At 39.9% G+C, this 12,799-nt stretch overlaps 1 protein-coding gene across 1 annotated transcript; it reads left to right on the top strand.

The window, feature by feature from the left end:
- The first annotated feature begins 1,608 nt into the window (after positions 1-1,608).
- LOC143568568 (uncharacterized) lies at positions 1,609-1,995 on the top strand. The gene has a single exon (XM_077054694.1). It carries the CDS (start codon positions 1,609-1,611, stop codon positions 1,993-1,995), a length of 387 nt encoding a protein of 128 aa, XP_076910809.1.
- Positions 1,996-12,799: the final 10,804 nt, after the last annotated feature.

Below are 12,799 nucleotides of genomic sequence, written 5' to 3'. Positions count from 1 at the left end.
AATTTTGAAAATTTAAAAAATATTTTGAGTGTGTTTTAGCATTAAGTTTGTAAAAGCCAAAAAGAATTTTTTCTTTCCAATTTATTTTTTATCTTCTGACAAGTGATATATAATTTTCGAATTGTTTTTCCTAATTACAAAAGTTGTGTTCACCATTACACATTCTATTCATACTATTTTGTGCTCAAATGCTAAATCAAGATAAAACTATACGGTTTATTGATCGAATGTGTTGATTGTCTGCAGTTTTGATAGAATGATGATTATTCAATCCCTGAATCTTCTCAAGTTGGTGAAATTAAGTTATGATAGGATATTCGTGATAATGGGGAGTAATGATGTCGATCGTGTGTACAAGAGTGATGTTGATAAAGGCTTGGAGACGTACAACTAATGTCAAGGGGGAGTTTTTTAGTGCATTTTCTGCATGGCATTACCTATATAAAGTCACACATTATGATTAAGTGAATGACCAACTGAAAGCGACAAATATAAAAGTTTAATGAACTCCAGAAATTGTCAAGGGGGTTTTTTAGTACAAGAAATGTGACAAGTGTTGGGAGTTGAATCGGTGAGTCGCTTAGTCTTTGTACAAGATGAAATATGAGCATTAAATAATGAGCACGAATGATCAAGCATACAAGTTAACAAATGAAAGGAAAGAAGTTTAACGAATGAGGATGTAAAGAAACGAATGAGGTGTGATTGGAATGCACACATGAAAACGAATGCAAGATGAAAACTTAACAAATGTGCAATGTCAAGCTTCACGAATGAATGAAATGCAAATTAACGAATGAGATGTCAAGTCAAACGAATGGGAGAAAATGTGATTTCAAGTATAGAGAATGAGTGTTGAACTATAGCGAATGTGCATGTGTCTATATATATGTTCAGTTAGTTTTAATTTGTAACCGTTCAGTCTTACGAGACACATATTGTAACGATACTCTGCAAAAATTTCTAATGAGCTTCAACGAGTTAATATTTACATCGTGTTTATGTGCTCGGACGTTTTCCTTTATCAATTAGTACCAAAATGCGCTGAAACAAACACTGTGCATTTTCGGTTTAGTAGATCAATATTGAGTTCATCGATCCTCATCAGAAAAACAGGCTAAACACTTGTGTAAGTTTGATACGTGAAATATGTCGTGAATGTCTTTCATTTCTTCGGGTAATTCTAATAGATATGCAACTAGTCCGATTATTTAAAGTACTTTGAACGGTCCAATAGAACGCATACTAAGTTTTCTTTCTTTCCAAACCGAACTACACCTTTCCAAGGTGATACTTTGAGTAATACTTTATCTCCTTCTTGGGATTCTAATGGTTTGCGGCGAACACCCACATAGATTTTCTGTCTATGTGTTTCCAAACTCGTATGGGTATGTATACATTCTTTTTACGGTAGATTACGTATCAAAATGGGTTGAAGCGGTCGCAAAAAGAACTAATGATCACTCCGTTGTGTGTAAGTTTGTACAATCCAACATTTTCTCAAGATTTGGTGTTCCAATAGTAATTATAAGTGATGGTGGATCACATTTTAAAAACTTCAGGTTTGGCAAATTGTTTAAACGTTACGGTGTAAATAACTGAATTGCAATGCCTTACCACCCTCAAACGAGTGGCCAAGTTGAAGTTTCTAATCGCCAAATTAAGGAAATTTTGATGAAAACTGTTCGGGTTGATAGGAAAGATTGGTCGATTAAGTTGGATGATGCATTGTGGACATATCGAACCACTTACAAGACACCTATTGGTACCACTCCTTATCGGTTGGTGTATGGAAGGGGTTGTCATTTGCCAATGGAGTTGGCTCTCCGGGAATTATGGGCAATTAAGAATGTTAATATGGATTATAATGAATCCGACGATTTGAGGAAATTGAAGCTGAGCGAACTAGAGGAATTCCGGGATGAAGCATATGAATGTGCCCCGGCTTATAAAAATAAATTAAAAAGGGTGCATGATGCTAAGATAAGAAAGTGAACATTTAAAGTTGGGCAAAAGGTGTGGTTGTACAACTCAAGACTCAAATTGTTTCCCGAGAAGCTAAAAAGTAAGCGGATGGGTCCTTATGTCATCACAAGAGTAGGGAGGTTTGGTGATCTTGAGGTTGAGGACATGCAAAATCAAGTTAAACAAGGGGTGAATGGATATCGCCTCAAACCATACTTAGAAGGTAAAGACGTTAAAATGCTTGAAGATGACAAGGTGAGTTTCCTTCTAAGCTCACCAGATGGTTCCACTTCGTATAGGCCCAGGTTTGTTGTATATTTTGTTTAGCTTTTTATTCAAATTTGGTTTAAAATTACCTTTCTCGCTTTGGAGTGTGTCCAAATCAAGTGTGGGGAAATTTTTATGAACTTCTTTACCGTCTTGGGAACAACTCCAGTTTTTCATGGTGGGTAGGTTAAGTTTTACTTTTATAAGTAAGTTTTTGTTTTAAAAAAATATTATTTTGGTGGACCGTGGACCACGGTACATGATCGTGGCCCACGATGAAGGGAACCGTGGACAGCCACAACACGGTACGGTGTGGTATGTCCACCTTGATGCAATCTGATCGTGGCTCACGGTGGGAACCGTGACCGACGGTCACACCTGATATTTCGACACAAACAGAGCACCGTGGACCATGGTGCCCACCGCGGCCCACAGTGTGGACGAGGACTACAGATTTAACCGGGTTTTGTCATGAAAAAGAAAAAAATCTTATTTTAACCAATCTCAGCCACAAATTATACCTAATTCCTTCTTTTACTTTCACTTTAACCAAATCAAATTATCTTCTTCATCAATTTCTCTACAAACCCTAATCTCCACCACCATACCTTTCTCAAAAAATCATCAAAATCTAATATTCTTAACCCTATTTTGAGTGGATTTTTGTGAAGATTAACAATATAAAGTCTATTTCGTCTAATTTCTAAGTTTTAATCCGATTGTTTAGCATTTGGGTGCCGAATTTCTTAAGAAGTTTTGGGATTTTTGCCTTTTGTGAAGAAAGTAGTTGCTATCATCCTATTCAACAACCAAGGTACGTTCTTTTTCAATTAGTTGTATAGATTGCAAAAATTGTTATGGTAGAATTGATTTGAGCTATACCCACTTGCTTGTTTGGTTAATTAGTGTAATGGTTATACATTGTGGTTATAGATAATAGATAAGTGCTTTAACATATGGTTTGTACATTGAATAGTTGAAATTCAAGTGTTGAGTTAAGTCTTGAGATTTTGGTGAATTGAATCAAGGATTGAATATCCACACCCATAGAAACAAGCAAGTGTGGGGATGTACATATAGAATTAACTTGGTTTGTTTTGGGTGATTTATGTGTGTAGATGGGAAGAACCTCTAACAAAGGAAGAGGGAAAGCCTCATCTTCCAGTGGTCGAGCGGCTCAGGCCAAAAGGAAAAGAATGCAAGAAGAACAAAAGCAAGTGTGTGTGCCGATTCCCAAACCCACTTGGAGGGGCGGGTTGTTGTCAAACTACGCGTTAGAATGGCAGCCTGAATTATTTAGGGATAAATTGAGCACTTTGCACAGTAGAAATGAGGCGTTTATGTGTGAAAGAGGTTAATGATCCAGGCTTTGAAGCGTTTGGGGTGTTGGATAAATTTGAAGCACTATGGTGGGAAGCTGCTCTTAAGTGCTATAATGAAGAGCGCAATATGTTGTATGATAGAGAGATTGAGGAATGGGTATCTACCCTGAGTTGTGGGTACCTACCCTGAGTTGTCCAACGTATAAGAAGGCCACCGACATTAAACTAATTGGCACGGTGGGTGAAACTCAAGTTGTGATGTCTTTTGAAATGTTTAACCGGATTGCCTTATTTGATAGTAAGCCTACTAACTTATATGTGTCCCCATTGGTAAATGATTTGATTGAGGAACCCGACAAACATCCTCAATGGCACATTATGTTTGCAAAAGTTCTAAAGGGTGGTAGGGGTATGAATCCGCAGTTAAAGAGGAATGACTTGAATATTGAAGTGAAGTTGTTGATGACAATCTGTTTATCCAATGTGGTGCCCCATCGGGAGGATATTTTGACTGTGAGGAATAGTGATATTCCTATTTTGTATGCATTGATGTGTGGGAAACCACTAATCTCCTTCCGTTATTTGGTCAAGCATAATATCTGGATTAGTCGAGAGAGTAACAAGCGGAAACTAATACCACATTGCCGACTGATCACAACAATATTGAAGCTACGCGGGGTGATTCAAGAATATTCTGTTGGGATGACTAAAGTGCTAAGGAACACAAGTTGAAGGATTTGGGGCCAGGGTGGATATATACCCAAGGGGATATACATCATCAGCTCGTGGTTGATAATGTGAGATTGAGGGTGTTAAGAGAGGATGTGGATGCTGATTCGGGTGAAGAAGAGGAAGATGTAATAGAGGAAATGGGTGAGCCGGAGGATATTGAAACCGGTGGTATTGGTATTTCTCAACATGGGGGTTGGGATTATTCTTCGGGTTATGAGTTTTATGGTGGTAATCGGGACCATATGGTTTCAATGAACGAGGTTGTGGAAAGGCATAGGCCTTCGACCTACAATAATCGGTCGGGGTAGTCTCGGGCCTTATTTGACCATTAAACATTCATGAGAGCATATGCTGAACGTGCTGAGAAGGAATGACACGATCGGTTGAAGATGTGTAGCCATGCTCAAGCTTATGGGCGAGAGAAAGAAATGAACATGCAATATTTGGATGATAGAAGTAGAAGAATACATGATCAGTGGCACGCGGGTGAACCAGTTGTACAGGATCCACCAATTGCGGATTACACAAATTTACCACCGTATGACGTATCTATGCGTTATCCTGAACCACCTCTCCGTCACTCGATGTAGGTTGACCCAATGCAGTCAATGGCACCACCATCAGGAGAAGGCCGTAGCGGAGGCAGCGGGGCGTTTAACTTTGGTGAATTTTCAGATTTTATGACGTCCATATTCGGGTCGGCCCAACCGCCTTACTATCGATTGAGCTCCCATCATGTCAGGTGAACCCCATTTTGTATATTATTTGTTTAGTTGTTTAGCTTTTGTGTTATTTATTTTTGGGTGGATGGGAGGTGGATGAAGCACTTGTGATTAAATGTTTTCAGTTATGAAGGGAAGTGGTGTTTAATTTAGTAGTATGTTTGTTTTCATTTATCAAAACCATTCATTGGGGACAATGTATCCCAAGTGTGGGGATGGGGAATTTTTCGTTCATTTTCAAAAAAATTTAAAAAAATTAAAAAATAATAAAAAAAGATTTTTAAAATTTAAAAGAAAACCGGAAAGTGGTAAGATGACGGGGTAAGGTTTTGGTCCCTTTTCATGGTCACAATTCCCTAAACGACATGTTTGCTTAGTTGTTTTAAAATTGAAGTTATGTAGTATTTTAGTCAAGGTTAGCATGCTTTCGGTACAATAACCTGCATAACATGTCCATTTACACTTGTCCATTGAGAAAGTGAAGATTGGTGAGAAAGTTGATATTCTCCGATAGAACTTGTGCAATCAATGCATTTCGATACCTTAGCTTGGCATGAGTACAAAAGAGATAAGAGGCTATTAGGTTAAAGCTTCGTGTGGATGAGTGCGACTGTGGGTTTTTGGGGGTTGGTGTTGGTACATGATGTCAGTAGTTCAGTGTCAAGTGTCTGTAATCGAGTTTGTTAGATTTGTGTTTTTGTATGTAAGCGAAGTTAGCTCACAATTCGCTGATACAGGCGAACTTGTGAACTAAGCGAAGTTAGTGACAACTTCGCCTGAACATGCCAGGCGAAGTTGTCGTGATTATATAAACTTAGGTTACGGCTTAAGTTTTCATTATTCAACGAGTTTCAGTTTACGTGTAACGAGTCAGAGAGTTTGTGTAATCAGTGATCATTGTATCACGTGTTTACGGTTGCAATACAACGTGTTTGTGTTTATTGTAACGTGTGTTCGATTGTATCGTCTTCTACGCTCGTAACGTCTTACGTAGGGATTCCGCACCTACGTAGAACGAGATATCTCGTGTAGATCCGACTGGGAACCTACAATTGGTATCAGAGCATTTGCTCGTGATTGTGTGGTTCGGGATTATCACGCGGGTGTAGAAATCGTTCCGTTCGACTATTCGCGGGACGTGTTTATCGAGTTTTTGTGTTATACTCACCTCCTACCATCATAAACAACCCATTACACTTTCACAAACCTCGTAAAATCCAGAAATCAAACCTGCAAAAACTTCGTGTTCATCAGGCGAAGTTGACGTCACTGTTCGTAGGGTTTCGGCGAAGATATAAGGTTAAGCGAAGTTATCCACAACTTCGCCTACCTTCTCAAGTTCGCTTATCTCAAGCGAAGTTACCCATAACTTCGCCTACTTCACAAGTTCGCTTATCTCAAGCGAAGTTATCTACAACTTCGCCGAATCAGGCGAATTTAAAAAGGAAGCGAAGTTCAGAATCAGCGAAGTTCTGACTTAAGCGAAGTTATCCACAACTTCGCCTACAGTACTGTTAAAAATAAAATTTTTATTTTTTCGGGTTTCTTTGTGTTTCGTGAAAGATGTCTTCAATCAATATTACGGAACTGGTAAAGATGGAAGTGGAAGCGGGTTCAGCTACAAAGGCACCGAAGATGCTTAAGAAAACCGATTATGTAGCGTGGAAAGATCGGTTTGAACAATATGTCAAGTACCAAGATGCTAAAATGTGGGTGTGCATTCAAGATGGTTACATTCCACCAACTGCTGAGTATGAGGGTCGTGATCAGATTAAGAAATACAAAGAGATGGAAGAAGAAGAAAAGAAAATGTATGAGGCTGAAAGCAAAGCTCATGGAGCGATAACGATGGCTCTTCCACAAGAGATTCTACACACCTTCAGAAAGTATAAAACTGCTAGAGAGCTTTGGGAAGCGCTTGAAAATCGTTTTGAGGGTAATGTGGGAATTCGTGCTTCAAAGATTAAACTACTTAAAACCCAGTTCTCGGTCTTCAAGTACTTGAAGAATGAATCACTTGATGATATCATCACTAGATATTATCATCTGATGACCGAACTCAATAACTATTCCATTACTTACAAAGAAGATGAGATCGTTGAAAAGCTTCTTGATGCTCTCCCACCGAATTGGGAGATGAAATTATTTTTCAAGTCTACTACTTCGTAAGAAGTTCCTTTACTATGTTTAACAGAAAATTGATCCAATCTTGGAAAGTGATAGATATACTGATTCTGTGTGCTTAACTAGTGAAGTTATAAGGCCTAAAAGACTTTAGAACAGTCATTGTATGTCATGGTAGCTTTTTATGGTGCGTAAAAGTAGAAGTGATACTAACTAAATCTACTCGATTTTATGTGGAAACTTCTTATGAGTTGTGCATGTCTCCATATATATCTTTCCGAATGATAGGCAGAAAAGCGATTACCAAGTCATACACGAGCCCGTGAGTGTTCTGATTCCCGTGAAGATAGCGTGTCAAGAAACTGCAGTGATCCAGATTCGGGACTTGCAGTAGTTTATCTGAAGTTGTGTAAATACTTAAAAAAATATAAAAAAAAAAAAAAAAATTTGAGACATTCTAGAGTTCATAATATTTATACTTCTCAATCAAGGTGTAAGAAAGTGAACGGGAAGCAAAATCTAAAGATCGAAGAGTACTTACTATTTAATCAGACACTACGGGTCGAGGTCAACTCGGGGTGACTTGGGGAAAGCCAAATACGCTTTGAGAATAGATAGGAGGTATCATAATCTCTGAGTTGTTGCCCATTTAAATTTTGAGCTTAATTGAACCTAACCCGTATCACAGAAACGATGAAAACCATTCTAAGTTATTTACCTGCTTACAACCTGTTTCTTTATGTCATAATACAGCTAAACACGGATCTGTGTGACAGTCACGTAGTTAGTATGATTCCTGTTCGGATCTTTTCTAAAACATGGTAGTCCCTATCGAGACTGAAATTTGATCCCGTGTATTTTATTTTTAAAATTTTTCTGCTTATGTAGTTGTTTGATTTTATACCTGGTTACTTGATCTTGATCGTATCATTTAAATCTTTAAAGGTTGTTTTAAAACTTAATTGCAAATTGTTCAAATTATAGGGTTTTTTTTGAAAATTTTCATATATAGGCGAACTTATCCATAACTTCGCCTGCAATAGGCGAAGTTATCCATAACTTCGCTGTCAAATTTTGACCCTATATAAAGAAGTTTTAAGGTCAGACATGTTCATTATTTCAAAACCAGCGAACTTATCTTCGAATCCCTAAGCGAACTTATCGATCTCGATTCATCAGAGTTTTCTTTCTTCGATTCTAATCTGATTAAAGGTGTGTAGGGTTCTATATATCGTATAATCTTTGTCATAGGGTGTTAATCATAGGTCGTATTGACCCGATTCTCGACCTCGTCTTTCGAAACATTAAACACCCGATTTCAAACTTGTTATTACGTGGTCGTAATCAATTTGGTCGTCTAGAACTTCATAAAAACATGTTTTACGGAGGCCTTAATCTCCAATTTCACCAACTACACGTCGATTGATTCGTTTATCTGTTGCCGATTCATATTCAGACGAACTTACAGTTTAGGCGAAGTTATCCATAACTTCGCCTGAGGTTTAACTTCGCCTGACAATTAATTAGGTTACAGTATATGAGGCGATGTTGTGGTTAGGCGAAGTTATCATTAACTTCACCTGGACCTTTTTACTTAACAGTTAACAGACAAAGTTCAAGTTGAGGCGAAGTTGTTCCCAACTTCGCCCCACCTCTAACTTCGCCTATACAGAATAAATCACAACTTCGCTCATGGTAACAGGCGACCTTGTGATTTGCTTTGACGTTTATCTAACTTAGTCTGTTTGATGCAGATACGGCTGCTGTAGGTGGTGCAGGCGGTGATGACAGTGGAGACAACCAAAGACAGTTCTTCCCGGGTCACAACATGTATATAACATTAGACCCGGAGGCGAGCGGAGTTGATGATTTCCGCGAAATCGTCACATTCTTACTACGCTTACGTATATTCCACGCGATTACGACAACACTGCCAATATCCTTGCCAAACATTGAGGATTTTTGGCAGACCGTGGAATATGACTGTAGGGTCGAGCCCCCGGTGATGCGAGCAACAGTCAACAATCATGTTGTTCAGTTCTCATCTGAACAGATCCGGGCGGCTTTACGATTTGGAGATGAGACGAGGGATGACCCGACAGATTTTGTGGCTCCTTTCCGTGATGGAGCGTTTCTGAGGATGAGATACTCTGGTCCCCTGGGAGATACTCAGAGAAGGAAAGGGTTTTTACTTGACCAGTGGCGCTTTCTCATGCATGTCATGATTGTATGCATTTCAGGGAGAAAGGCGGGCACTAATGGCATGGGCGCGACCATGCAGTCGGCGATGACTGCTCTGACTTATAATATGCTTTACAGCTTTAGTCAGATGGTCTTCTACGAGATAGATCGACAAAGAAGAGCGGTGGCGCGTGAGAGATTTATCATGTATCCAAGATTCATTCAGATGATCTTGAATCATGTTGCTCCAACGCTACCTCAGCGCCGCCCAATCAAATACGTAGAAAGTGTGAGCAAAAGGATCTTTGCCCAATGCAGATCCTCCAGTGCGAGGAGCAAACCTGAGCTCCGTCCTCGACATACTCCACTATTCGGGTACTTGATCAACCCGGGGTATGTGCCTGCTCGAGGGGACGAGTTTCGAGACCCGGCACCACAACAGACAGGAGCACCTCAAGCTATACCCGCTGCTCCTGTTGTGTCACCGGAGGAGAACGTTGACCTTGACGCAGAGTTTGGCGGTCAAGGATTTTTTGACATGGAGAGGGTTGATCCAGAGGAGAATGTACAGGTCTTGGTTGAACGAGCTTCGGGTGTGAATGTTACTAGGGCAGCTACAACGGTGGCTGACTCAGATTCTGATGATGAATTGGCCGAAGCAAGACGGATTTTGGTAACACATGAACGGACTCATGGGAAAAGAAAGAGAGCTGATGATGACAGCGAGTCAAACTATGAAGAAGAAGTGCAACAGTTGATTCATCGATCAAGAAGGGAACGGGAAGGTGAAGGATCGGGAGCTGGTGAGAGCTCGAGGGTGGCACGTTTCACCCCACCCGCACTGTCCGGTATGACTATTGTTCCCTCATCATTTCAGGTTACAAGGCCAAGCGCCACGGACGTTCCCGTGGTGGCTACCTCATCATCTTTTGGCCTCCCACCAACTACTTTCCAACTTTCGGCTCCGGAGATTGTATCGTTGCCACCTCCAACTCTTACTCCAACGGAGGTCGTGGCACGATTTATTGAGTCGACGGTTGTGGCCACTGCAGGGTTATCGGTGACGATACCACCTGCGGTTACGTCTATGCTTACTTCTGAGGTCCCGGTTACATCAGAAATCCCTCCTCAATATACTCAAGATATATCACATCTGAGGTTTGATTTTGATGCAACCTTATCAGACTCTGACCGAATAGCAGCACTTGAACGGGTCGTGGCAGAACAGTCAAGGATTAATCTTATCCAGACCCAGGCTATTCAACGCCTACTTGCTGAGAATCAGATGCAGTCGTCCCTGCTGGTAGAACATGGTAAAATCATAGATGCTTTGAAGAGGTTCTTGGCATCTCAGGGGGAGACGAGTTGTAAAGGCGATGAGTTGAGGACGAAGAAGCGCAATGATAGAGACGATGATCCCAATGCATCGAAAAGTGCAGGTGGTGAGTTGCCAAGAACTGTACAAGCTCTTGGGACTTCCACAACTCAGGGGGAGTCGACAAGTGCAGCTGGTGGTGATGATGTGGTGGTTGTGGAGGTTGAGGAGATGGATGATGACTATATAGGTGATGATGATGTATTACTGGTGGATGAGATAGAGAAGATTGGTGCAGAGATAGTGATTGATAATGATATTGAAGAGGGAGAGATAGTAGAGGAGAATGTGGAGCATGAGATACCGCAAGTGATGAACGTAGATAGGAGTCAAGAGATTGGGAATGATGAGACTGAATGGGAAGAGCAGCCTAGATGGAAAGAAGGCTATGCTCAATGGTTTGTAAAAACGAAGAAACCGGCGGTCCCTACAATGTTCAAGAAGAGTTACAACATTAGAGGCTATGCTGAAGCGAGAAAGGGGATTATTTGCTGGATATATGATGAGCAGTTGAGGCTCTTTGTGATTAAGAGATATGATGGTGTTCAGTACTTCAAAAGATTGTTGAGATCATTGAATACATTGCCAGAATGTGAGGTGAAAGACTTAGCCAGATTGGGATTGATAAACCGAAGTGATGATAATATGGCTAGAGTCATCGGGAAGATAGTATGGAAGGAGAGTATAAAGGAAAAGAAGTTCGAGCTGTTGAAACCACAGAAGGGAAAAATTATCGAAGACAAAGATAGAGGATTGAGAGCAGATGGCAAGCCTTTGATGATTATGAAGTATAAGCCGATCCGGTGCTTGAAAGAAGTGCCGATGAAACAAATGCCCAAGGATGTGCTCAAAGAGTTGAAGTGGTGGTATGTATATTGTGAGAAAGCTGAAGCAGTGATGGAAGACGAAGATGAACAAGAGCTGCTGAGAGTCTATGATCCGATGCATCTAGTGAACTTGTCGCAAGCTGATCTGCAGGTGCTGAATGAGAAGAAAATATTTTATATTCCTGCGTGGAAAGACGAAGCGAAGAAATATCAAAGAATTGTATCAGTTTGTGTACGTGAAGGAGTTCATGCTTAAAGATGAAGATTCAAGATTCTTGAAGATTACAAGACACGTGTTTGAAGATAAAGATATGAAGCTACTGCCAAGGGGGAGTCTGTTGGTACATGATGTCAGTAGTTCAGTGTCAAGTGTCTGTAATCGAGTTTGTTAGATTTGTGTTTTTGTATGTAATCGAAGTTAGCTCACAAGTTCGCTGATACAGGCGAACTTGTGAACTAAGCGAAGTTAGTGACAACTTCGCCTGAACATGCCAGGCGAAGTTGTCGTGATTATATAATCTTAGGTTATGGCTTAAGTTTTCATTATTCAACGAGTTTCAGTTTACGTGTAACGAGTCAGAGAGTTTGTGTAATCAGTGATCATTGTATCACGTGTTTCCGGTTGCAATACAACATGTTTGTGTTTATTGTAACGTGTGTTCGATTGTATCGTCTTCTACGCTCGTAACGTCTTACGTAGGGATTCCGCACCTACGTAGAACGAGATATCTCGTGTAGATCCGGCTGGGAACCTACAGTTGGGCCTCATACATTACATATATGAGTGTGGTTATTGAGAGGGGTGGGGGGTTGGTTCCCTTAGAAAACATTTATTAGACATATTCTTTTTAATCAATCAACCTCGATGTTAAATTGCGAGACGATCCGGCTTAGTAGGAATTTTTTTGTATTTGTAATTGTTTTAGTACTAATCAATAGGAAATATTAAGCATTATATTTATTTGTAGTGTCAAAAAAATGGTGTCAGAGATTCAATGTTCAAAGTATTATGTATTGAGTGGAAAAAAAAAGTTTGTGGTGTATATAGTTGTTTATTTCATTGTTTACTTAGTTTGTTTGTAATAAACTAGATCAGATCGTTTGAGCTACTTTTAATATTCCCTTTCCATACCCTTACACATAGCCCCGTTATAACCCGTTTTTAAGCCTTTTGATTTGCATTTGTGTCAAAGCATTTATATATGTGGAAATTTGATAATTGTACAAGCATATGCTAGGAGAGTCGGTTATAGTTGAAAATGTGTGAAAGATCATCAAGAAGAG

Source organism: Bidens hawaiensis, unplaced genomic scaffold (assembly GCF_021521415.1).
Source record: "Bidens hawaiensis isolate Kalapana, Puna unplaced genomic scaffold, B.hawaiensis_p1.1 tig00024008_1, whole genome shotgun sequence".
In the NCBI taxonomy this organism is placed as follows: Eukaryota; Viridiplantae; Streptophyta; class Magnoliopsida; order Asterales; family Asteraceae; genus Bidens; species Bidens hawaiensis.
The sequence above is the reverse complement of the archived record's forward strand: the minus strand, read 5'-3'. Positions and strand labels throughout refer to the sequence as shown.

What these genes read in the sequence shown, in the direction of transcription:
- LOC143568568 (XM_077054694.1), top strand. Translation starts at nt 1,609, where the DNA reads ATGCCTTACCACCCTCAAACGAGTGGCCAAGTTGAAGTTTCTAATCGC.